Source organism: Sphaerodactylus townsendi, linkage group LG08, assembly GCF_021028975.2.
Source record: "Sphaerodactylus townsendi isolate TG3544 linkage group LG08, MPM_Stown_v2.3, whole genome shotgun sequence".
Lineage (NCBI taxonomy): Eukaryota > Metazoa > Chordata > Lepidosauria > Squamata > Sphaerodactylidae > Sphaerodactylus > Sphaerodactylus townsendi.
This window is the reverse complement of record NC_059432.1, coordinates 45,923,518-45,950,985: the sequence shown is the minus strand read 5'-3', so window position 1 is coordinate 45,950,985 and position 27,468 is coordinate 45,923,518. Positions and strand designations below refer to the sequence as shown.

Sequence of the window (27,468 nt, the reverse complement as noted above, 5' to 3'; positions counted from 1 at the left end):
GTTTTATGTGAGGTAGTTTTTGATAAGAGCTACTATGAAAACTTCTGGGCTTATTAGCCTGCCCAAGTTCCAGCCATCTAGGACTTCTTTTTATGAAAAGGAAGACTTTAAGATTAACTTAATCAGGAGGGACTACAGCTGTCATATTAACTGAAGTTGGTAAAAAATGCTGAGCTCACCATTTTTGAACCAATGAACGGGGACCTAAGCATCCCTTAGCTAGGAATCTGTTCTTGAAAGGGAAATGCAACGTCATCCAATATTTGCTGAACATTTCCTCAGTGGTTCAGCAAACTATCCACCAATATTAGTCTGTCCTCCAAGTTCAATTTGCACTGAAATCCAAGTCATATTCAAGAGGGCTTATTATTCAAGAATAATTTAAGAAAGCTTTTCTACACAGGCAACAGAGTCACAAAGTTACTTGGATACATTATTATGGACTTTGGACAGCTTGAGGAAACTAGGATCCACTATGTAATTGTTGCATCATTTAATGTGTCATGTTAATACTTAACACTTTGCTTCAGTTCTGTTTTTAACCTTCTGGTTGGTTCTACAACCTAATTCCTGTTGCACTGTTCATTGAATGCTCTGTTCAGTCAATTGTGTTGACTCAATCTGAGTAATTCAACTTGAGTCCAAGTGAGAAAGACAGACGATAAATAACATAAACAAAATATCAATAAACATGTTGGTGAAGTTTTTTCACAAGTATTTTAGCACTGCTTAATCCCCTTTCCTTCAATCATTTTAGTTATTGCAGCGTAAGGACAATAACAGGGTAACTGGAAAACTGCAGCCTACCACCTGCATGTCTGACAGATGGAAAAAGGTATATTGCAAAACCTGTAGCAACTCCGCCTTCCTAGAGATCAAGCGTGGTGCTACTGTGAGAAGCTCAGACTTGTCAACTCTTTGCAATGCAGACCAGGTTAGTCTCTTCTTAACTGTTTTTGCATGAGCTGACCTCATGTAGCATTCAGCATCAGCAATTCAAAGGTTCATGCATACTTATACATGGCATTATGGATTCCACTGACTACAAGAAGGACCAGAAAGAGGAACAGCCCTTCCTTGTCTAACCTGTTTCTCTGTGTTTGACTTGACTTACTGTTACTGCTCCAAATAGCAAGGTACCCATTCTCTCTCTCTCTCCTTTTTTTTGAGGAAAAGTTAGGTGTTGTTTCAGATATCTCCTCTGCTCTGTTTTTAAGGACAGAAGTATAACCGTCCAGCCATTCCCAGTAAGAATGAAGAATAATGGTTTTGTATGAATATCATTTTACGAATGATGTTATATTTTGCCTGTGGGTGGCCTTGAAAACTCATAAATCAGTGCATGTATTCTTTAGCAAGAACCTCCTATTTTGCATTCTCTTCTCTTAGCAATCAAAACAGGAGCTCAAGACCACCATTCTAAACACTTTCGTAACCTGATGCTCAGAAATAAGTCTCACGGAGTTCAATGTTGTTTTTGAAAATTCTCAAGCAAGTGTCCATAGGACTGCATCCCAGCTTGGGTTGTTTATGCTTAGGGATAATTCCTTGTTCTGCTATGATTACTGCCATGAATGGAAAGGTATTTGCAATAACAGTGATGCATGCTCATGTAGACACTTTGCACTTTCCCTTTCTACCTGACTCTCTGGCTGGCTATTTGCCAGTTTGAAAAAACTGGTAGTTGATATAATGCTGTATAATAATGTCAAGCCTCCATGTTACTCGAATACTACTATGATAATTTTTTTAAAGGCAGAAAGTTCACCAGTAGTGGTGGTGGAAAATGGTGCTGCATGTGAGAGGGGATCTTCACCTCCTGTTCCACATTTTCCCAAATCTACTTTTGGTATAATATTCTAGGGAAGATTGAAGTGAGCTGGGTAAAATGTGGAAAGTCTGCAGAAGCATGATGATGTATGTGACTTAAATTTGCTGTGATGGAGTGGAAGGATGCAGAACAAGAACTCCATGCAGAAGTAACCAGAACCCTGGAAGTAAACTCCATTACAGTCAACGAGGATAAATTCTGAGGAAATTTGAAATGATGGTGTGTTAAGGGTTTGTTAAGCATGAGTCATGCTTGTATGAAGATTGACTATATGTTGCTTATGCATGGTAAGTTACTATGAGTAATGTTGGCAAAAGATGTTCATGGCTTTTGAGAGAGAAACATCAGGGCTAATAAGCTTGATTTATAGCATGCAGCCAGGCTTGCTATCTTCCCTGACTTGGCACTGCCACCTTGCCTGCCTCTCCAGTTCAGACAGTAAAAATTACCCATATGAATGGGCTGAATGTCTATTGCATTGTTTCATCACCAAAGACAGGCCTAACAATTAAGGACTTTCTTTTCTCACAGAGGTAGAGCTAAACTGCTCTGCCATGCAACCAGGCAGAGCTACCTTTCACTCTGTCTGCTCTTTTTCCTGAACCAGATTTGAGTTGTTACTATTCTCTCCCTGAAGCAGAATTCAACTCATCCTTCTCCTGTGTTCCTTCCAAAATCTCCTTCTCCTTCTTGGAATAGTTATGGCTTGAGCTTGCAAGAGCTCTTGTTTTAGAAGAGCCTGCCCTTCATTACAGCATATATAGTAGCACTGACAGTAGTCCTGTCAAACACTTTACTCTTGCTTTGAGGACTACTTATGAAATGGAATCGCTGATACTGTTAGCATTTATTTCCTAGTAGAAGTAAAGCCGGTTGTACAAACAAATACAGCAGGCTCTAGAAAACTGTTGGTGGATTAATGGCACCCACTGAGGAGGCCAACCCCTCTTGACTTTCCTTCCCCCTTGGTCCTGTGTCAACAGCTTCCTCCTAGTTCTCTTCCTCTCCCCGGACGCCTGTATCAGCATGCAAGGGTTCATGGTGGCCACAGAGGGGGGTGACCCCTCTTGCCTTTCCTTCCCGTAAACAGCTCTGCGTCACCAGCTCCCTCTTCCTCTTCCTGGATGTCTATGTTGCCACACTACAGTTAACAGCATAGTTGAGGCCATGGGGAGTGACTGACACCTGTGCCTGCTTCTCCTCAGGTGGCTGCAAATGGTACAGTAACTTAATTATTCAGCAGTGGGGGAGAAGGGCAAGAGCTCAAGAAAGTGAGTAACTGCCACATTCCACTTTTTGTGTTTATTGTCCATTCAGTGTAAACCCCACCCCCAAGCTGTGCATGCATGGCAATTGGCTGAAAATCAGTCGTGCAAGGTGATTGGCTGAAAGTCAGTTGTCACCACCATGACTAGCCTTTTAAACAATAGGATGCTTCCTCCAAAAAGCACAAGATGGGGTAAATGAAGAAGAGGAGTTTGGTTTATACGTCACTTTTCTCATAGAGTGCCAAAGCAGATTACAAACTCCTTCCTTCCTCTCCCCACAACAGACACTTTGTGAGGTGGATGAGCTGAGTGAGTTGAGTTCAGAGACAACCGTGACTAGCCCAAAGTCATGTGGCAGGCTTTGTATGCAGCAGCAAGGAAACAAATGTAGCATACCAAATTAAATCTGGTGCTCACGTGGAGAAGTGGGGAATCAAACCCAGTTCTCCAAATTAGGGTCCACTGCTCTTAACCATTACACCATATGGGCTCTCAAAGGAAGTTTATTTCTTTTAATCATGGTGTTTTCCCCATGGACAAAATATCCTGGGATAAGACAGTGATGGGCATGGCTTCTGCATGGCTTCCAGACCTAACTTATCTTGTGGCTTTCAAAAAATGATGAAATTGGTGGTTCTTTTGAAATAGCCTGCGCAAATCCCACTCCCATGCAAATACTGAGGGAGACGGGCCGGTTTATTTTTCCTGCTTCACTGCTTGTTCTCCCTGTCCCTTAGCTGCAGCCAATCAGAATGTCAGAAAAACAGAATCTATGTAAACTACGTAAACATATGTAAATTACGTAAACTTTCAAATGGAAAATGAAAATAACCCGGGGCTCGTGAATAATACACTGGAGTTCTTCCTCCCGGCTTGAACGCACTGATGGTTAGCCGTGCGAAGGGACAAACCGGGATAAAAACACCCTGGGATATATAATCCTGGGTCTCTCCCAGGATATTTTGTCGGTGGGGAAAACGCCCATCATAAGACCTTAAAGGGTGCCTGGCTGAGTTAGAATAATTGCTCTGAACTAGACTAGCATACCAGGAACTAGAGTAGCAGTTGGGTGGAAACTTGTTTACTCCTGGTTTATGGGGAGCATCTGTGGTGGGAAGGTAACTCAGGTATTCTGCCTGGCGCTTTATTTAAAGAGAGCAGATCCAAGGGACAGATTTGTGGGACGCTTCAGGCTTTCAAAGAAGACGCAAAAATGTGTAGGTGGTGGAGGAGAGAACAGAGCAAAGGGAGCCTCTTTATGGAGACTAAAAGGTGAAATGACCTCGCTTTTCTGGGTTGCTGACGAAAGTCGAGGGGGTCCGCGAGCCTCCAACTCAACCCCCTCTGCGCGTGCGTACTGTGGGTGGTTTTGCTCCCCTGCTCTTCTATTCCCGGACAAGGAAAGGAGAACCTCCCCTTCAGCATCCTCACAATGAGGCGTCCCAAAGCCTGGCATGACGTCACCCGTTCGTCTCCAAAGAACAGCTACCCGATTGGCCATCTGGCTGCTCCTGTATCGCCAATGAGCGAGCGCCAGGGCCCCAGGCCGGCGGGCTGACGTGCGAACTCCAGTCTTTTTGCCGTACGGGGGTTTATTTTGCTTTGGGCCACTCCAGCCTCTGCCGCCGCCGCCATTAGGCGAGCGCGGTTAGATCGTACGGTGGCGGACTCGCGGTGTTTCGCCTGCTCCCCCCTCCATCCTGCCGAGGTGGTAGCGCCCTCTCGACAAACCGGGTCTTTCCCCTATCCGCACAGACCAGGAAGGAACCATGTCCTGAGCCCGGGGAGGGGAGAGAAGCAGGAGGCCGCAGCCAGCGGGTCGGTGCAGGGGTGGGTGGGATGCGGGTGAAGGGAATGGACGGCAGCCGCTGAGGGGACAGCCGCGGGATCAGGAGGCGGCGCTACAAGGTATGGCAGCCCCCCCCCCCTTCTTGGAGAAAACCGGGGCGCGGGAGGGGGGGAGTTGCAGAGAACCCTCCCCCATAGGACTCTGCTACTTTAGGAGAAGAATTACTTTCTTTTAAGTGCCCCCCCCCCCCCCGGTGCTTTAATGTGAGATCAGATCTCAGCATAGTTTGTTTTCCTGGAAGAGAAAAGGAAGAGGGGGTGTTCAGTTGCACTTCTGAGAAGGGAGACTCCCCCCTCAGGCTTCCCCCTCTCTCCCTTTCTCTGTTCCCTCCCCCAACTTCTTTGGTGGTCCTTCCTTGTTTTTCCCCCTGTTCAGTCTCACTCGGCATACTCATATTACTCTGTTGACAGGGACCTCTTCTCAAGGGTGCTGAAATATAAAGGGCGAGTCGCTCTTGTGGAGGTTGTTTTTTGGTGTGTATGATGATGGGCGGGGGGAGATGATAAAGCGGTTCTGGGGGCGCTTTTTATTATCATTGCTGCCTCCCCTTTTAAGTTTCTGTTTCTGAGTATTTTCTTGGAAGGAGCTAAAGGTGGAGGGGAGGGAGGCCCTAAAACTTCTTTAATGTGTGAGATTTGGAAAGACTGGGTCTCACTATTAGGCAGTGGGATTGTGTTTGCTAGCTGGCTCGGTGGTTTGTTGTATATAATGAGGAAACCCCCCCCCCCCCACACCGTTGGGGTACCCAGGCACTTGTGAGACAGGGATGCTGCTGTTGCAACTGACTTGTTTACGGAGTAGTTGGTGCTTACAAGAGAGTTCTGTTTTCGGTTTCTTAATCTGTGTATTGAATTGCTGCCTCTGGCGGGAGCGATATTACTAAATATTGCAATATCTGGTTTTGCTTTGCTTAATGCGAGGGAGGTTTCCGACATGTGTTCATTAGTATTGGTTCTGCATTTCCGAAGGGGAATTTGAGTTTTGTGTGGGTTTTGTATGCAGGGTACCGCCATCATTATATCAAACCTTTTGAAAAGACAAATTGCTATATGCAGTTGAAAGATGCTTCTGTGAGTTTGGTGTTCCACATCTAGTACTGCAGTACCTACATCTTGCTATAGTGAGGTCATACCTCTCTTCCTTTCTGCCCCTCCTCTTCTTACTCATTATTCATAGAATTTAACCTGTGTATGACTTCCTTGTTGGAGAAGCATCTTGTAAATACTTGATTTCTTTGGTACAAATGCTAAATTCTACTCCCACCTTCTAAAGCAGAACTGGCATGATTTTGTGCTGTTGATGTAGCAGAACGTAACTTTGTCTTTTTAAAAAAATCATTAGGAGACAGCATATTTGGCTCACACATACTTTGTGCCTGGCATCAGGTCTGTATAGGGACTTGCACTGGGCAACTAATTTGGAATACTTTTTTTCTGAGAACTTCCCACTGCAGCACCTGTCCATGTGACTGAATAAGGCTTCTTAGAGGTAATTCAGAATACTTCATGAACTCCTGGGCTACTGCAGTCCCCCCCCCTTCGATTTTTTTCAATTTTGTGTCTTCCTCTTCTCTTTGAGGCAATAAACAATTCTTTTTGTCTTGCTGTTCCATTTGAGTGACTATTACTATTGTAATCAGACTCTGAATACATCATTTTCATCTGATTCATTACATAGAACAACATTTTATAATACTATATTATACATGAAAGAGGGGTGTGTGAGTAGCAGAAACACTCTGGGTAATTTCTTTGATAAATGCTATGCAGCTTTTCTGTAATGGCTTAAATTTTTTCAAATTATGACCCATGGAATCTTTCCTAGAAATTGAGATGTGGCACTATAATAGATAACGCCTCTTGTTACCTATATGTGGCCTGTGCTTTCATGGGGCATTATGTTTTTCCAGCAGTTTTGCATTCTTCTGGCAATCATACAGGGGTGCAATTGAAAGCAAATTATATGCTATTATGTGACAGGTTGTATTGATGTCCATCTCAGATTTTTAATAAATGTAAATCATCTGGATTATTGCAGTTTAGTCTAGTTAGTAATTGTACTTTTAAAAAAAGACCCTGTAAAGTATTTCAAGAGTCTTTGGTCATTTTTGTTGTATTTTTAGAATGATTCTACTTGTGAACTCAGAGGTGGTTCTGAAAATCCCGGGAAGATGCTCGGGAGCCACACATGGAATCAGTACATGTGTTACTGGAGCCACTGTCAGTTCATGTTCGTAAGGATCAGGTCCCATGTAATTTGTATGTATTGACTTCTGTTGCTTATGCATATAAATTTCATAGCTGATGAATTCAAATATTACTGTAACATTTAAAAACTATCTGGCTTTGACCATATTTTGTAAAACCAAAAAACCTACCAAGCATCTTAAATAAGTTTTAAAATTGCTAAAAACCAGCAAAGCAAAATATTCTAACTATGAAAGTACAGGTAAAATAACAAAATTATTAACAACACTGTCAGAAAAACTGCATACCAGAACATCTTTGCCTGTTTGTGAAACAAGCAGAGACAGGGCTTGACAGATCTTTTTGGGTTGAGAATTCCAATGGATGAATACCATGGCATAGAAATTCAAATTTCTAAACCACTGCCCATTTAACTGATGAAAATCCTGCTGCTTTGGACAAGGAAGTACAAGGATCTGTGACATCCTTTCATGAAGGGGGTCTAGTAGCAAGGTCTTCATTTACATTGCAGTCTGTCTTTTGGATAGCCTTAGTTTATCTTATAGCTTTTTAGATATTTAACTTGCTATTGAAATTATTGATGTTCCATTAGCAACTATGATAAGGGTAGGCTAGTGACTATTGTAGTGTGGATACAACAGACAAAATCTGAAAAAATAGAAAGGAATTATTATTTTATTTAAAAAAAAGGAAAAATAACAAGGGGATAAACTCTTAAAATCTAGCAACAGAATATGATTTAAAAATTATAGAAAAAAGTAAACGTAAAAAACAAAAACATAACAAATTGGCGAATCTACACAGAAGTTTCTATAAACAGTTTTCAAATATCTAAAAATAACTCCATGTGCAGTTGCTGTCTATATGCCATGCTTTCAAATATTGATATAGTTCTAAGTTTCTCATTCCACTAATTTACCAGGAATGGGCTTTTATCTTTCCAGTGCTGTGATCAAAGTAAACTACGTACAAGGAGAGTCCATTTTTATTGACCATTCCTCCAAGCAGTTTAAAAAAGTGCATAAGCATCCTCAAAAATCCCAATGAACAATCTAATACAAAATTGGTATGAGTAATAACTTCCCCACCACTGAATAACTGAACACACCCAAAGCATACATGTAATGAATGTGTCCTATGAGGTACGATGCCAACAATTGCCCTTTGCTAAAGAGTTACTGTGGTGTCCCGTGTATCCTAAACACAATTTTTGCTAAATAAGTCACAACTCAAAATCTTTAGAGAGAACAGGTATCCAGTTGTTTTGGCGAAATAGGGTGACCTTGCTGGTTATTCCATTCACTCATGAGAATCTGCATATCATATTTATTAATCAACATTAAATATTTATAAACATATGTTGTATGTTTTGTTTTCTGCCTTGATTAAGTTAGAGTTTCCAGGAGCAGGGGACTCTGAAAGTCTTAAATCCACAAGGAGCTGAGTTACTTTAGGGGAAGAATTGCTGAACATACCCAACTCATTCTCTTTGCTCTCCTCTCCCCACCCCACAGACATCTTTGTCTAAAACAGTCTATTTCAGCTATTTTTTGTTTAATAATGTATTCACACATATACATGTTCTGGAAGGCTTCACTTGAATTGTTGCCTGTGGTGTATAGCCAGGTCATCCACTTGATGTCAGATATTCCTTCAACTGCTTGCTGACTGTAAATTCACATAGAAGCCTCTGCTTTCACTGTGGGTTATATTACAAAGCACACCTTTAGTGTAGTGGTGGTACGTTCAGGTTTGATGTATGAATGAAATTAGCGCGGGTTATATTCATATGAATACCTTTTCTGTGGAGGAGGTGAAGGAGGTGAGAAGTCTGCTGGCTTGCCATTCAAGATAGAGGGACATACCAGTACCAGACTTGTATTGGGCAAGTTTGGCTTAATCACATAAGGATTTTATGTCACCTCATTTGTTACATTTAGGTTTGTGTCTCTTTCAATTAATGCTGTATTACATTGTAAGGATCTTCTGAACGTTTAGGTGGGATTGTGTATGTGTTCGCCCTTTGTTTAATTGGTTTTCTGCATTTTGATAGTGCTATATTGAACAATAAATATTAGATTGTAATTGTGGCAGTTGATATGTAAGAAGAATGCATATTATGTAATTTTAAAATACTGGATGTTTCAACATTTGTTTGCCAAATCACTGGTTCATGTAACTGTATTTAATATTTTTGAACTGTTTTTAATTTTATGACAGTAGAGGTTTTGACCATGTAATATGTGGTAGTTACTACCTGTTTCCCCGAAAATAAGACAGGGTCTTATATTAATTTTTGCTCCAAAAGATGCATTAGGGCTTATTTTCAGGGAATGTCTTACCGTATATACTTGTGTATAAGCCAAGTTTTTCAGCCCTGTTTTAAGGCTGAAAAATGCCCCCTCGGCTTATACATGAGTCACTGCTTACCAGCCGGCTCTTCAGGCCTCTGCTGAGGCTGGGGGCGTGGCCGGGATGACCTCCCTGCAGCTGCACAAGCCGCTTGTGATGCCCTCCTCGGAGGGTGAAGGGGAACCCTGGCTGACTGGGCTTCCTCAAACCCCGGGAGGCAGAGGGAGCTCCTTATTTGGTCAGTGACTCCCCCTGATGTCATTGCCCAAATAAGGAGCTCCCTCCACCTCCGGGCTGGGTTTGAGGAAGCCCAGCCTGCAGGGAGGTGGATGGAGCTCCTTATTTGGGCAATGACATCAGGAGGAGTCACTGCCCAAATAAGGAGCTCTCTCTGCTTCCCGGCTTCCCACCTTCAGCTTATACGCAAGTCAATACATTTTCCCAGGTTTTGGTAGTAAAATTAGGTGCCTCGGCTTATACACGAGTCGGCTTATACATGAGTATATACGGTATTTTTTTCCATAATTTTGCAACCCCCACATGACTAGATCAGCTGCACTGGGGAATCTGTAACTAGGGCTTATTTTTGGAGTAGGACTTCTATTTCAAGCATCCTCCAAAAATCCCGGAAAATCATGCTAGGGCTTATTTTCAGGGCAGGTCTTATTTTCAGGGAAACAGGGTAGAACTATAGGAGCAGCAGTGGTATAGTGGTTAAGAGCAGATGAACTCTAATCTGGAGGAACTGGGTTTGATTCCCCTCTCTGCCACCTAAGCTGTGGAGGTTTATCTGGGGAATTCAGATTAGCCTGTACACTCCAACACCCGCCAGCTGGGTAACCTTGGGCTAGTCACAGTTCTTCGGAGCTCTCTCAGCTCCACCTACCTCACAAGGGTGTTTGTTGTGAGGGGGGAAGGGAAAGGAGTTTGTAAACCCTTTGAGTCTCCTACAGGAGAGAAAGGGGGGATATAAATCCAACTCTTCTTCTTCTTCATAGGTGAAGAACTTATATATAGAATTATCTTGTTTTATGGAAACTCTTAGGACATACTTTGATCTGTATACTGACAATATATAGAATAATTTTGATGATCTGTCATGAAGTACGAACTGAAGTTCTAATACTAAATAAATATCATTGATATTTCCAGAACAGATAAAATACAAGTTTGTGTTCAGCTAAAACGACTACAAATTAGTTTCTGAAATGATGGTTTTCATCAGGAGCAATGTCTGTTAAAGCATATAATCTTCTGAGTTAAGCAGCTTGTTATGATGGGGTGTGTTTACAGAAATTTTAAAAAAGAAAAAGTGGAGGTTACTTTTTTTTGCAGTTCACTTTAAATGCGATTAACTTATTGCTGACACAGTTTGGTTAAGGTAGGTCCTATAGCACCGTTTCCAATTGCACAGAAGCATCCAGAGATGAGACAGTAATTGCGTAAGATTCCCTTTGAAGAATAAATGCTGTTTGGAACTCACAGATTTCATGGAAAGCAAAGAGCAGGCCTTGCATTAATAAAGCAAGAAGACAGTGTGTTAAAGAATGAAGATTGGTAAGAAAATTCTAAAATATATAAATATATGAAAGATGCAACTTTAGAAAATTGCAGGTAGCAAATATTGCTCCATAGTGGGGAGCTCAGGGGGAGTTTATAAAAAGATTACATGATTTGTTTGTTTTTCCTTGCCCTGACCTGGATAGCCCCAGTTCAGTGTGATCTGTCAGATTTCAGAAGCTAAACAGGGTGAACTCTGGCTACTATTTGGATGGGAACCCTCCAAGGAGTATCAGGGTCATGAGGTAAAGGGAGGCAGTGGCAAGCTGCCTCTGAATATCTTCTGCCCTGAAAATCCAACAGGATCACCATAAGTCAGCTGTCACTTCATGGCAAAAAAAGGTTGTGTTTAAGAGTATCTGTTGTCAGAAATCGTAGTTTGATCTAAATGTTCTGTGGCAAAAAAAGTAAGCATGTTGCTGTATCTAGCATCCATGGGATATCTTGTTTGATACTGACATAAATACATTTAATATTACAGGAAAATTCTTCTTTGTGTTACTTGCTAGGAATCTAATTGGTAGATGTCCCTCCCCCACTGCAGGCTTGGGGGATCAATTAAGATGGTCCGTCCATGGAACAGGATGGAATCTTAAGAATTCCTGAGAGCCCTGGGGGATTTTCCTGGTGACACGACCAGTGCTCCTGTTGAGACCCTGGTCCCCCTTTGGAATGGTGAGATCAGGAGGACCATCAACATAATTGCTCCTGAGTGCCCTCGCCCTGCTGGTGTAACCTTTGGGCCCCATGGTATACTGAGGATCTGAGGGCAATGAAGCAGATGAAGGGACTTCTTGAGCACAGATGGCGTAAATTGCAGTGTGGATCTGACTGGAAACTGTCGAAAACCCATTATCAAGCAGTGGTGAAGGAGGTGTATTTCTGTGCTCTCAATGCATTCAGAAGAAGCTGTCCAGCAGAGTTATTTAGGTTGGTTAATGGCTTGCTGTCCTATACCTGGAGGACTGTGGCTGGGGTGATTTTGCTGTGTGCTTTTGAGATAAAGTAAATCAGATCTGCACAGTATTGGACTGCTGTTGAACAGAATTCTGTGGAGGTGTCTAGAGCATCATGTGGTCCGGTTTTATTGGATCAGTTTCAGTTTTTGAGGTCCAAGAATGTGGACAAGTTGCTTTCAGAAATGCAGCCCACTACTAGTCCCCAGGACCCCAGTTCTAGATATAAGTAAGGGAAGAATTATGACCAAACATTTTTGTATTGTTTTAGATTTCTTGCAAACATGATTTTAGTTGTAGTTACCATTTAACTAAAATCATCATTATTATATTACCTTTCTTTCTCCATTTTGTAGACTGTTTGGCACAGATGGGATATATTTCATTTGGCTGTTTTCAACATTATGCAAGTGCCTATAGCTGACTCTGCTGAATTATTTTAGTTTATGCCTCATCATTATCTTCCATTGATAGTATGAGAAATAACTATTGGCATCATAGTAACAAATTCTGTAAAATATTCTTTTTCTGCTTGGTTTGCACTGGTTTATTTCAAAGATAATTTCAGTAGTTTGCTGAAAAATGAGTTAAACTTTTTGTGCACTCAAATTCAGAGATACTTCGTATTCCATTTGTTCATGTGGAACAAGGTGCAGTAGTAATGTTTTTGAATTTTTGTGCTGTAGGGCTTCCATATTTGCTGCCCCAGGAACCCTATTTGAGTGGAAAGACAGTAATAAAATGTTTTAAATAAATAAAATATATCTTCTTTGAGAACTTCCTGTAAAAGTGATTAAACTGAAAGGGCTTTTTATTTTGAGAGGACCAGCAAAACAGGCTGCAATGTTTAAAAGCAAACGGGAAATTTAATATTTTAATAGCTACAGCTTAATTTCTCATCTTGAAAATTAATTCCAGTTTAACAAATGCTAGAAATTAGATGTGGGTTCCCAGATAATGTTTTTTTTTTTTTTTGGAGAGAAGAGATATGGGTATTTCTCTCTGGAAATGTTTCCTGAACACTTTCTGAGAAACAATCCTATACAAGCTTTATGGAGAATTTGGCCAAGCAAGTTTATTAGGAAACATTTCAAATTTGAACCAATTTTTAAGTCGAAACCATACGATTTCGCCTATTTTACTTTTGTGGTTATCTAAACAATGAACGTATCTGAATGTGGGAGAATTACAGTGCCACCCTAAGGAGTCTTACACTGTTTTAAGTCCATTGAAGTTACTGGGCAAGAAGAAGCTGCTTAGGATGGCACAGTTATTAATATATCTGATAAGCAGGGACCCAAAAGGACTGGTGGAGGGCATCTAATTTTCCTCATTCCATTATTTTCTTTCTCCTACTTTTGCTTCCTTCTCTGCTTCCCACTCAACAGCAAACCCACTTTTATTTGTCCCTTTGTCTTCAGCTTCACTTGGAAAGTGCCCTGATGTTTCCTCCTGTCTTTTATTTATCGAACCAACTCTGTAATCTGTGGTCACCTAGCACCAACCACTGAGGGGATCCATTACTTAAAGCTACATACTGTCTTTTTATCATTTTGGGATTTTGAAACCCCTCAGTATATATTTTTTTAACGTTTCACATTTTTCTTCAAGCTTGGGGTCCTTTTAAGGTGGAAAGATCTGTCTTGCCTGTTTACAGCACCAGTCACAGGAATAGTATCCTCAGATTTGGCCGACTTTGCCCTTGAAAACATTTCTAACTTTGAGACTGCCCATTTTATCTAGAATTTATTATTATTATTTGAAATAGTGTATTTATAGAAATTTCAGAATTGATACCATTTTAGAGACCAAAAACATTTTTGAGATTTAAGGTTTCTAGAGTCAAATCACCCTTGAAATTGAAATATCTGAAAAAGAGAGCTTTTGACTCTCAAAAGCGCATACTCAGAAACTCTTGTTGGTCTCTACTAGACTCAACTATGGCTGTTCTACTGTAGACCAACAAGGCCACCCTCTGAAACTGTCTTATTGGAAATCAGAATTCCTACAGGAAAATATACTGGTGGGAAACTTTTCAGAATATTTTCTACAGGAAAGTTTCTGTACCATATCACTGATTGGAAGCAAGTCCTATTGAACTTGATGAGTCTTCTTCCCTGGTATATGTATAGGATTGTTGCTTTAATATGTTGTTGCAAAGAGCAAATTAACTCTGTTCCAATATGTCTTTGACAACATCTCCGTCATTTCATATGGACAAATGATTTGAAGTTTGGCTTTACTGCACCTTTTTTTTAGTATGCAAAAAAATCACTCATTCTTCTTGGTGAATTGACTGGTTTTGTGAATTTGCAAATAATAAGTTGGATACAGTGATCTGTCAGTGGAAGGTGCTGACACTCATATCTCTTCCCCACTGTCCCTTCCCTCTACCAGCCATTTCCAGCTGTAGGGAAAGCTGGTTTCAGGCTTGTGGGCTAAATTGGGGGGGGGGGGGGGGCAAAATTGCTTTCTTGCCAGAACTACTTAGCTGGCAAAAGAGACAGGGAGGAGAGAGTGAATGTGCCATTTTCCCTTCCCCACTGCAGTCCAGTGACCCATGAAACTAGTTTAAGTCCTCCTGTCCTGGGAATCGGCTATCCTGGGTTCAGAAATTGCAGCTTTTGGGGAAGGGACAGTGGGATGAATCTGCAGCCCTTGTTTAAGCGGACATTTGCACACAAGCTAGTACAGTGGTGGCGAACCTTTGGCACTCCAGATGTTATGGACTACAATTTCCATCAGCCGCTACCAGCATGGCCAATTGACCATGCTGGCAGGGGCTGATGGGAATTGTAGTCCATAACATCTGGAGTGTCAAAGGTCCCCACCACGGGCCTAGTATTTCAGAAGTATCTCATTCATTAGCAATCAGAAGAATTCTGTGGTAAGTGCTGGGACCAAATATTTTTTAGTGTATGATGCTTTGCACCATTGAGAACTTCAGTGTATGACTCATGGAGGCAATGCTACCAGATAGATCCAAAGCCCACGCATGGAATTGATCTTTACTGCATCTGCCTCTCACTTGCAACCGATTGTCTCTAAAATGCTGTTTGTGGGGGTTAGGACTCTCTCACTGTGGTAATGCTCAGTAGGAGGGAAACGTTGGTGATAATGAGTTCCTCCCTTCTGCTGGCAGAAATGTATCTCTGCTAGTGTAAAATACCATTGCTCTGTTCTGCACCCTATTCATGCCAGATTCTCTTCCAGTTGGGATAGGTCCCTATGTGAGCAGGTGGTAGGTACAACACAATAAGTCCTTTGTCAGATGCAATTCCATTTGGGCAGTTGTATTTTACAAGCAAAACCATAGTGATAAGTCCACTTATAGTAATTGGAGTGTGAACTTTGCAACATTTTAAGTACTTGTCTGGGGACAATGGGGTCATGGGTACCCCAGACTATTATAGATGTTAATAATTTAAATAATTGAACTCTTGCATGCATATGGAAAAAAGTAATATTTGATCTTTTCCCCTCAGATCTTTTATTGCATACAGTTCTTATTTCCCAGTGTAGTTCAGAGACTGGCAGAATGTGAGGGCAGAACCCCCATATCGTTTTGTGTAACCCGCTACGAATGACTGTTTGTATTGATTTGTTTGCTGGCTGAAGGGATGTTACAGGATGTCATTCCCTCAGTGTTGATTATAGAACAAGAGGAGTTTAATTTATCACACTCACAGTAGTGGTTATTACACCCTTAACAAAACCAGATTTCCTGCTAAGACTTGTAAATGTTAGTATACCTTGTAATAAGGAGAAGTGGTTGTCTTTGAATCAAATGAGACCCTCTAATAACATTTAATTCAGCAAATTCAAGTCTAGGACAACAAATTTACAACAGTGCTTCTTAACATTTTCATACATCAGCCTTTAACTTTTAACATTTGAATTTCAGTGTTACTCCTTTCCTGTCAACCACTGCAGCTTATAACTGCTCACAAAAATCTGACTTTGGAGAAAACAAACAAGAAAAACACAGCTATACCACTTTCTCTAAAACTAGTACCCTCTAAACATTGCTTATATACCCTCTGCCCTTCTTTGGGGAGGAAGATCTGTGATTTTGGAGCTGCTACCAAACAAGAATGGGCTTCCAATGGAGCTGACTGAACAGCTTGAAAGGTACATTTAACCAGGGAGAGGCAATGGGAGAATCTAAGGAAGGCTCATAACAAGCAAAGACACCCAAGGACATAAAAACAGCATTTTGACTAAGACTTACTTTATTTAGATAACTTTATTTATAATGGTATATCTGTGATGCCTGCATATTATACAAAGATCTTGGGCAGACATTGAGTGAGATCCACATACTTGATGACCTGCTGACCAGCATTTTAATGTTGGCTTTGACTCCAGTTTGCCATGTGTCGGGGGATCTGGGGGAGAAATCTGGGATTTTGTCCTCAGACTGTATTGAGCAGTATAATACAACTCTCCCTGATAGCTGTTAGAAGCAATTATGGAAAGGGGATAAGAGGCTGCCTGAAATCCCAAATGTCCTTCATTTGCTGCACAGTGCTCTAAATGCCCCTCAATACGTGTAGATTGCTGATGTTGAACAACTCTTGAACAAATTGTATTAGAAACAAATGGCATTTGTGTGCAGGCTAATTCTTGTGATTTGAATGCTGTAATGACAGCCTTGTATCTGTTCTTCTATAGTTGGGGGTTGGATTGTGAATATATACTACATTCATTGTTGCTTAGTGTCTTTATCAAGGTGATTTATGTGATGATGTAATGCTAGCTTCCTGTAAAACCTTGGTTCGCAACTCGATTGTCTGCCTCAGTCTTGTTCTCCCATTGCCAACCTTACCTGTGATGTACTGTCGCAAATATATCAACATGAATTATGGCTAAAATTAGCCAGAATTTCTATAACCAATGCCTGCAAACATACTTCAAACCTTAGTTTCAGATTCTGGTTAAAATGGGAACCTTTGTAGATGCTGTGCCCAGTTTCACGCAGATATTATGTTAAACTATGGTTTAGATTGACAAAGAAAGGGAGAGAAGAATTTGTACCAGGAGAAGGATCAGTGTGTTTCTGAGGCTCATTCCTGATGTTACATTTTGCAGGGAGCTTGTGTATCTATTCTGAAACCAGAACGTTGTGCATTTTGCTTGTGTAATGTACCCTAGAAGCTGCTCTGTTGAAAAGCAGTAATGTTTTTTTAAAAATCTGTCCCAGCACCCTCTATAAATATTGTGTTTCAAACTATATCATACTGTAATTTCATTTTATTGACAGCTGGTTATTAGATAAGCTAAGTTTACTTTCTTACAGGTATGTGTACTATGAAATCCTTCCTGAATTGCTAGAAATAAATAAGCCGCATTAAGAGGCTTGTGGAAGGGATACAGGTGCATATATAACATCATAGTGTTGAGGAAATTTGCATCAAATTTACATTTTCAGAAATGTTGCTGAACTGCTGACAACAGACCGCAGAGGTGATGTTACCTTTGCATTTCACTTTATAGATGATTAAACCATTTTCAGTGTGTTTTGGCTGACCCTGGCATTAAATGGATTTTTAGAAAAATCTGTGTAGCCTTAAGCAGTTATGTAAGACCATATGGAATTGACTACAGCTAGGGTTTGGGACTGTAAGGTATAGAACTATTGACCTAGTTCAGTCTAAGCAGAGATTCTGTACAGTGCAATTTCAGAGTATTAAAGTCTTAATGATATGTCTGAGTTGAAGCAAGACTTGAAAGATTTAGGATGATTGAAATTGTTGCCCGTTGTTGCAATTTTTAGCTGCTGTTTCCTTTGGAATCTGGTCTCTCATCCAGACAGAATTTAACAGTAGCAAATAAATTATTTTTAGGCAATTTTTCTATGTCCTTTCAATTTGCTGTAATCTAACTTGTTTCCTATTGAGTTTCTGTCTTCCTTTTGTTGATGACTGGTGCAAAATTTGTGGATTTTTTAATTAAAAAATTAATTTATGTAAATTTATTGCAGTAACGAATGGTTTAAAAAAATCAAGTTGGGCAGTTCCTGACAACTAGATTATGAGGAAGATTATTGGACAGAACTAACATATTATGGTTAATACAGGAACTGCTCAGTTTAAACTATGGAATGGGTCAAATGTAGCACGAACAGATCTTTCCTGCTTTTAAATATATTGGATTATTGCATTTTTGTCCCATTAAATATACTTCAGTGATTTATTTTTTTCTAATCAAATATTTCAATTCCATGGCTTTTTTAATATTTGGAAAATATTTGTGCAGCGTGAAAAGTTAACCTAGCACACTTCTTGCATGTATTTTGTGAACAAAATTAATATTTACTGTGCAATTTAAGCCAACTCTCATCTTTTACACCCCTTAACTTTAACTGGCTTAGAATGGTTTAACTCTGTAAATAATTGCATTATTGGTGCACAGGAAATGTTTTCAACTTAGCATTTATGCAAAAAGTTATATTGCTTGCTATACAACAGTGGATTAAAGATTTAGAAATCAGTCAAGTGTATTTTTAAATTATCCGGGGGAAGTTTGTACAAATGTAATCAGTGTACCCTTTCTCATGGCTTTAGAAATGTGTGTGGGAGAGAGCGAGCGAGCTAGAGCCTACGTGTGTAAACTCAGACTCCAGGTATGTGGGAGGGGGCAGAAGAGTATTTTTTTTCATTGTGAGCATAATATTATGTACATTAGGTAGCTCACTTGGAAGGGAAATATATGTAAGAAATGGCTGTGCCCTTCCAGTTGTAAAAAAATAAGAAAGCAATTGTAGCTATCTGGATTCTTAAATGACTTAATGGAGAAAGAAGGTTTTTAGGTATTCTTACACTGAAAAGCTGTTTTGGTTTCCAGAGATAAGACCCCCTGATTGTGTATGTCTTGTAGAAGTGTCAGACATTTTTGCTGTGCACATAAGGAAGTGTAATTAACTCTTTCCTAAGGTGAGGAAATTGAAATCTTAATGACAATGAGTCAGTGTTACTTAATGGAACTCCTGCTAGATACCTTGGGCTTGAGGTTGGCCTATTTAAAGACTGTCACAGAGCAACTAGTTCTACAAAAAGCTAGGGCTGTTTTAATCGTTGCCCTTTTGTACCATTCTAGAACATGAACTTTACCTGTCTTCTGTAAGCAAGTGATTACTAGGATTTTCTCACCACTTCAGTATATAGTTGTGTTGAAACTATGGTTGAGAGGTTAAAGAAATTGGCATTTTGGTTTTAGGATGTGAAGGACTTTGGAGGGTAAAAACTTGAATGTAGACTAATAACCCATCTAATTAGCACCCTGTATTGCCCTGTTAGGCCCCTCTGGTCATCGGAGGCGGACCTGCTGGTGATCCCTGGCCCCAAAGCGATCCGGCTAGCCTCTACAAGGGCCAGGGCTTTTACAGCCCTGGCCCCTACTTGGTGGAACAGGCTCCCAAGTGAGATAGGGGCCCTGCGGGACATACAGAGTTTCCGCAGGGCCTGCAAAACGGACCTGTTCCGCCAGGCATTTGGCCAGCCGGGGTAACATCGAAAATTCACTACACAACAACATCTGGACTCCCGTGGGCGCACGAAAGGGAGAAGGGAGGAACTTTCTGATGTCATCTATAAATTATGGTGGTTTTAATTTTTGTGGGGATTGATTGTTTTAATTGATTTTAATGGTATATATTTTGTTGTGAATCGCCCGAACCTCTCGGGGGAGGGTGATAAATAAATAAATAAATAAATAAAGAGACTGCCTCCCTCTTACAATAGGAAGTACACATAACTGAGTAGTATACAGGTCAAATGTTAAAGCTTCTGAATTGTCTCAAGGAGTAGCATGGTGTGGTTAAGAGCAGGTGGGCTCTAATCTAGAGAACTTGGTTTGATTCCCCACTCCTCCACATGAGTTTCAGACTCTTATCTGGTGATCTAGATCCCCCCCTTCATTCCTGCTAGTCACAATTCATGCAGAACTCTCTCAACCCCAGCTACCTCACAAGATGTCTGTTGCGGGAAGAGGAAAGGAAAGGAGTTTATAAACTACCTTCAGTCTCTTTGGAGGAAAGAAAGTTGAGGTATAAATCCAAACTCTCTTCTTCTCCTCTGTATAGTTTGTATTGTAGTAATCAAGGTCGGGAGTTACAATAGCATGAGAGAAGTAATGACAAAAGACTGTCCTCCATCCTATTTCTTAACAAAACAAGAAGGCAACGTTCTTTAATACCTCAAAGCTTTAGTTGATCAGACAAGGTAACCGATATCCTTTCTATCGCAAGCAAATGCATTCCAGCTGGATCAGCTTTGCACATTCTTATCTAGATAGTGAGAGTGTTGGGTGTTCTAAACATGTGGTGAAAAACAGGTTTTAGTCAAGTTTGTCTTTCTCCTATGCATAATGCAGTTTGGAGTTTGATATTGATGTTTGCTACTAGATTTCTATGAACAAATGAAATGGCATTTCCATTGATGCATCTCTGTTTAAATTGTAAACATGGCAAATTAGTATTATATTTATAGTAGATCATAAATACTGTTCTAAATAGGCAAAATGAGTTGACGTATAGTGGGTATGCATGATTTCTCATATTCTAGAGTCATATTGTAACAAATATTCATATTATTTACAGGAAAAGCTGTTTACGTAGTTCTGTCAGTCATCCATGGTAAATTCCTACTGAAGAGGACAAGACTTGAGAGCGCATAAAGATGAAATACATGCTTCAGTAGGGAAAAAAGTAAATGAGGCAGTTGTTTTAAATTGTTAAGCAATCTAAAAATGTACAAGCACATATTGTCATACCTTCCTCAAAAAAGAACATGGACAGCCCAATGTAGTGGTGGGGTAACTCTGCCGCCAACGGTGTAGGGGAGACGGTGCCACGCTGCCTCCAGTGGAGCTCCGGACAGTGCAGGGAGGAGGGAAATTGAGAAACCCTCCTGCCAACCAAAAAGACCAATTGGGGGAACAGGCTTATTTCATACTTTCATGTGGTATAAGTCTGTGACTGCGGAGGGAGGCTGGTGGAAGCTGGCTAAAATCAGCTCCACTCATGGGAATGCTCCTGCCCTTCCCCCCAGTGTGCTCCTGGACTGGGGGACAGCCTCTGAATGCTGGGCTCTTCCGGGTCTGGACACTGTGGCATGTTTGCTTTCCCTGCTGACATAGGTGTCCCTCATGTCAGTGGTGGGGCAACCATACTACTTCCACAGCCCATTTTGTCTCCTCCCCCTTCAATCTGGATTGGGGCGTAAGTGTTACAGATTTTGAAAACATGGAAAACTTACAGGGGCTCATAAAACTGCAAGCTTTAGGGCTACTTTGGAATGGAGCTCTGTACTCTTGATTCCTGAGCCCACAAGTCTGAACTCTAACTGGTAACCCTAACTATTCCACCTTAACCAAGTGGGCATTTTTTAGATATGACTTCGGGAAATAGCTTGGAAAGTATTTTCCTAACTTTAGAGTTTTATGCCCTTTTTTGATAAAGGATGCTATCAAGTACATTTTCACATTTTGTAATCCTGTGGTATTCCTGTTGGGGACTAAGCATCATAAATAACTTGATACCAGTTTTTTTTCACCTGCAAAGTTCTTACTGGTTCATAATGTACTAATAGATTTATTCTTGCTCTTTTAAAGCTTTCTGCGTGAAACACTTACGGAGTACAGGATGACAGAACGTGGAATAAAATGGGCTTGTGAGTATTGTACATATGAAAACTGGCCATCTGCAATCAAGTGTACCATGTGCCGTGCTCAGAGACCCAGTGGAACTATTATCACAGAAGATCCCTTTAAAAGTGGTTCCAGTGATGTTGGTAGAGACTGGGATCCTGCAAGTATTGAAGGAGGCAGCAGTCCTTTGATATGTCCAGATTCCAGCGCAAGACCAAGGGTTAAATCATCTTACAGTATGGAAAGTGCAAGTAAGTGGTCATGCCACATGTGCACATATTTGAACTGGCCTCGTGCAATAAGATGCACTCAGTGCTTGTCTCAACGTAGGACCAGGAGTCCCACAGAATCCCCTCAGTCTTCAGGTTCTGGTTCCAGACCAGTTCCATTTCCTGTGGATCCTTGTGAGGAGTACAATGATAGAAATAAACTAAACATGAGGACACAGCACTGGACTTGTTCTGTTTGTACATACGAAAATTGGGCTAAAGCCAGGAAATGTGTGGTGTGTGATCATCCTAGGCCTAACAACATTGAAACAATAGAACTGGCAGAAACCGAAGAGGCTTCATCGATAATCAACGAGCAAGACCGAACTAGGTGGAGGGGAAGTTGTAGCAGTGGTAATAGCCAAAGAAGATCGCCTCCTACAACCAAACGGGAATCTGAAGTAAAAATGGACTTTCAGAGAATTGAACTGGCTGGAGCTGTTGGTAGCAAAGAAGAACTTGAAGTTGACTTCAAAAAGCTAAAGCAAATAAAAAACAGAATGAAGAAGACTGACTGGCTGTTTCTCAATGCTTGTGTTGGTAAGTGATGTCTGTAGCTTATTACTGTTCCAGTTGGGAGGAAATGTGGAGATTGCTTATATGGTTTGGTTTGGTTTATGGTTTATTAAATTTGTATACCGCCCTACACCCGGAGGGCTCACAGTGATGAACAACAGCTGCAGATTAACAACAGCAGTAATCATAACATTCAATAGTAACCAATAAAGCGTAACATCAATAAACAACAACAATAATCCTTCTAGTCAATAACGACCGGCAAGAGCATAACATTAATAAACAAGAAGTGAATCAGATGGCATGAATAATAAATAACATAGTATTTTAACCCAACATTCTAGCTATAATACATACAGCTTTCTGACATTGGATTTATAATAGTACAACATCAGCATAGTACATCGCTACATCCCATAACATCGCATAATAACCAACAATAATCATAAAATAACATCACAAATTATAAACAACAATACTCATATAATGACATTCCTAGCAGCCTGAAAACAATAAGAAGGAGACGGCGACTTACATCTCAGTAGCATACTACCGTCCCATAGAATCACCTAAGGCCCAAAAACTAACCTACACTCTCTGCTACAGCTATGCTGAATAATATGTAATGTGAAGAAAAATGGTATCCGCAACTTTAGCTGGGCAGTTAGTAAGTATTCCAAAAAAGGTATGACATACTTTATGCAAGCAGCACTGAGTTGCAATATGCTGCTCAGGTTGATTAAATTATTTAACATCAGTACTAATTTTACACTTGGCATAACTTTTAAAATGAGCCCTTTTGAGAAGTCAACTGAGAAAGTATCCTAGATGTGAAAGTAGGAATATGTAAAATTCCTTAGCTATGTGTCTGATAACTGTTCCCTTATTTAGATGAGAGTTGTCTTAGAAATCAACAGCAGTGGTTCAGGAGTGCTGGTAATTACTATAGATCAGGGGTACCCTACTTTTTTGAACCTGTGAGCTCCTTTGGAATTTTGACATTTGATAGCGGAGTCCTAGTTTGACCCATTAACCACTATACCACACTGGCTCTCATTTTCTTGCATATACATAGCATATCCTCACATGCAGTGAAGATCATTGTGCTGTGGTAGCAGATACTGCTGAAACAATTGTTTAAAAATCGTCACAACAAATCAGAAGCCCTACTGGATAAAATTCTGTTCTGGTCCTGCTTACCTTCTAAAAACGTTTGGCAAATACCATGGTGTCCAGAGGTACCACATGGGAGAACCCTTTTGTAGATCTTCAGCAACTGTGAAGCAATTAGGTGGACCTTACAAAGATTTGTAGTTCTTGAAATATAGTTATGACTTTAGAAATACTGATTTTAATATATTTTTCATTTTTTACAATTATTATGTTGTAGAAGTTGTTTATAATGTAGAAATTTCATTTCTCGCTCTGGGGGCATCTTGAATGATGGTTGATTCCTACCGACTGCTCAGGGAGACAGGACCTATTTTGTCACTTCCTGTCACCCATGCATAAGTCTTCTAAGTCAGTTTGTTTCCTACCTCACACAGGGAGAACTACAGAGAAATAGCACTCTGCAGCAGCTACTTTTCTCTAACTTTTTACTATTTAATTCTGATCTCTTTCTGTTACCCATCTGTTGTTGGAGAGAGAGTACTTTTTTATTGTGCTCACCTCCTACTTTTTGTCTTCCCTTTGCTGCCCCCCCCCCCCCCAACCCATGATGGAGTTTTAGACTCAGAAGGAGCCCAGTTGAGATAGCATTCTGCTGGCAGAGGATACGTATCTGGGCCTAATTTTCTTTCTAATGCAAGGATGATACGACCAGGAGTAGACGCATCTCAGGAGAAGAATATTGGTCACTGGAGATATTTGCACCAAAATGGGAGCTGCAATCTGCTGAGTAAAAATGGTGCAAAATGGGCTCTTGCAGAACCATTGGCTCTAATGGCTACCAGTTCAGCCCTGGGTGTCTGTGACATTAGGTCAAGCTCCTAGGTGGACATTCCCTTGAATCAGATGGCGAAGATGGAACATTAGAGGGTAATGTATACCCCCCTCAGGGTTGTGGGAGGGCAGCCATCTTTCTCAGATGAGCTTATGGAGGTAGTCAGGAGGGACCTAAGGGAAAAATTGAATCAGATCCAGAAGCATCCTGCTTCATTTCCCCCCAGGAGCTTGTATTGCTTCCCCCAGATCCCTTCTACAAGTTTTCATCACAAGACACAGGCTTGGGGAGGGACAGAATTCCCCCTCCAGGGAGGATTTACAACAGTGGCCCACTAAAGCAGCTTGGAAGACCTCTTATTCTTGCAATAGTCAATTTCCAGGAAGTATAACTCCTCCTTCTCTGTTAGATAATGAAAAGGAGGAAGGAGAATTTTCTTCTACATAAGAACCCATAGCAGAAGAACAACCATTCCTGTTTAATGCAGAGGACTATCAGCTCTTGTTGGTAAAAGCATTCATGATTCTAAACCTCTCAGAGGATCATAATTCTGGAGAGGAAACAAGAGGGAGAAATGTATTGTCGAAGGTCTTTACGGCTAGGTGTTGTGGGTTTTCTAGATTGTATGGCCGTGTTCCAGTAGCATTTTCTCCTGATGCTTTGCCTGCGTCTGTCGCTGGCATCTCCCCAATCCCCTCGAAAGGTCACGTTAAAAACGATCAAAGGTCAAGTTGTTAAAAACTGTCACAGCCATAATCATCTTCTGGAAATATAGACAATAGAGCCAGTCCTTCAGTGTGAACAGCACTTGGGCATATACTTCATCTTCCTCATGGTTCCACCCAAAAAAATGGGGACTGGAGAGCGATCCTTGACCTTCGATATGTCAGAGGTTTGTGATACTACCACATGGAAACACTGTGATCATCACTGAAACACTTAGTTCAGGGAACTACATGATTTTCAACAGTCTGATGGAAGCTTCCTCACATATCTCCATCTACTCAGGGTGTTGCAGGTTCCAGTGGTTTTTGTACTATGATCTTCATTACCAATTCAGAGCCCTTCTTTTTGGGCTGGCATCAGTACCATTTTCCAATGTTTTGGTGATGTTGGTAGTACTGGTTTGTTCTCCCAGTTTGTTCTCCCAGTTCATGATTTGTTCTCCCAATTTGGAACAAGCCATTAGGGATGAAAACAGAACCATACAGATCCTGAAATCCTGAAAAAAAAACCAGCTTCATTCCTTCCACAAGACTGCAATATGTAGTGAATGCTATAAACACTCAAAAGAACATGCTGTCACTCCCAGAGGAATAGGTCATCAGAATCAATCCAGGGAGACAGCCAGGGCGAAGTCTGCCCAACTAATGTCTTGGGCATGTCCCAAAGTCTGAAGATTCGCTGCATAGGTTCTGTTCCACTCTAGGCCGCTTCAGTGGTTCTGTCATCTATTACCTGTGACACAAAGCATGAATTAGTGATCAAACACCAGCAGACTGAGATGAGGACAACTTTATGCTCAAAAAGACTTTGCACAAATATTTATGGATGCTGATATCTCCAGCTGGGGACCCTCTCTATACGATCTTCTTGTTCAAGGCATCTGGACACAAGTAGAAAAAAGAGTGAATATCAATACCCTGGAAATCAGAGCCATCAGGAATGTGCTCTTACTCTTCTAGCTCAAAAATCGAGATCCATCACATATTCATCATAACAGACAACATCTCTGCCAAGGTCTCCATTCAGGAACGAAAAGCATCCTATCAGGGGTAGAAAAATATCTACTTCAATTATGGTAGAATGCATCTAGGGCTCCCTCAATTCTCAGGCAAACTGGCTGAACAAGTAGAAGCTCAACGAGAACGAATGATCCTTCAGGAGGGAGACTTTCCAACCGATTGTATATAGGTTTGGAATCCTCAGTGTGGTTCTCTTTGCATTGGCGTCCAATCATCATGTTCCATGGTTCTTCCCCAGATTCATGGGCAAAACAGGTGGTTGCCCTAACATTCACCTGGCCTGAGGTTCTCCTGTATGTCTTCCCTCCACTTCTAGTCATACTGGAAACCTTGTGGAACATACGTCAGAAGTGAGCAAGTGTAATATTCATGGTATCAGAACCTTTCAGACAGTGATTCATATAACTATCAATACTAGAGCCTAGCAAATTCTTGTGAGTCAGGATATTCTTTGTGAGAAGCCACTGTTGCTCCCGGTTCCAGAATGGCTTTGGCTGACCATGTGGCTCTTGAGAGCAACAGGCTCCTAGGGTGAGGCTATTCTTTGGAGGTTGCAGAACCTCCAAATTCTTTGGAGGTTGCAGAAACCATCATGGCTTACAGAAAGTCATCCATTAGGTACATTTTTCCTCCAAATGGAAGGCCTTTGTAAGGTGGTGTCACTATAAGCATGTGAACTCACTAGGACAGCATGTGAACTCACTAGAACCCAGACTAGGACAGCTCTTTCTTTCTCTTTCCTTTCTGCTGCATGTATGAGGCAAGTCATTACCTAGTGAAATGCCATTCACACTTAAATGGCTGCTAAAAATATTCTGTTCAATCAAAAGGATGGTATACGGATGTATATAGCCACTTAAAAGTTACACAAAGTACAGTCAGGGTGCTCTCTTCTATGAGAATCTCTCATAGAATTTTTTTCATTTGTACCTGGATAGGATAGAGTGCTATAGAAATGCAAGGCATCTTTATCTTCAGTGGCACTGGAAAGAGAACTGTCTTGCTTTAATGGATGTCTTTCTGTGAAATGACCTCTCTCTACTAGAATGCATTCTCCTTCTCTTAGAACATAAGAATGACTACGCCCTGACATTTATACTTGCCATTCCTAGTAATACTTGCTATTCCTAGTAATTTGCTGCTTAGGATTGTTGTGACTAATGACATAAAATATGGTGGTTATGGTAGGCTTGCACATAGCCACTTAAAATTGATGGTAATGAGTAAGAATCTCTTCTAAGTGGTCAGTCAAACAGTTCTGTGAACTGAACTGTAGTGGGTTCTTTTAGTTTTTCCAGGCTTTTGATGACTGGCATAAGCAT

The 27,468-nt window shown here is 40.8% G+C and overlaps 1 protein-coding gene across 1 annotated transcript in view; it reads left to right on the top strand.

The window, feature by feature from the left end:
- Positions 1 to 4,639: 4,639 nt before the first annotated feature.
- ZRANB1 (zinc finger RANBP2-type containing 1) overlaps positions 4,640 to 27,468 on the top strand; it is a 65,103-nt gene continuing 42,274 nt past the window's right edge. Inside the window, exons 1-2 of the mRNA XM_048505315.1 lie at positions 4,640 to 5,007; positions 21,636 to 22,480. Of these exons, the coding sequence (XP_048361272.1) occupies positions 21,667 to 22,480 (814 nt within the window). The 5' untranslated portion in view covers positions 4,640 to 5,007; positions 21,636 to 21,666. The remainder of the gene's footprint in view (positions 5,008 to 21,635; positions 22,481 to 27,468) is intronic.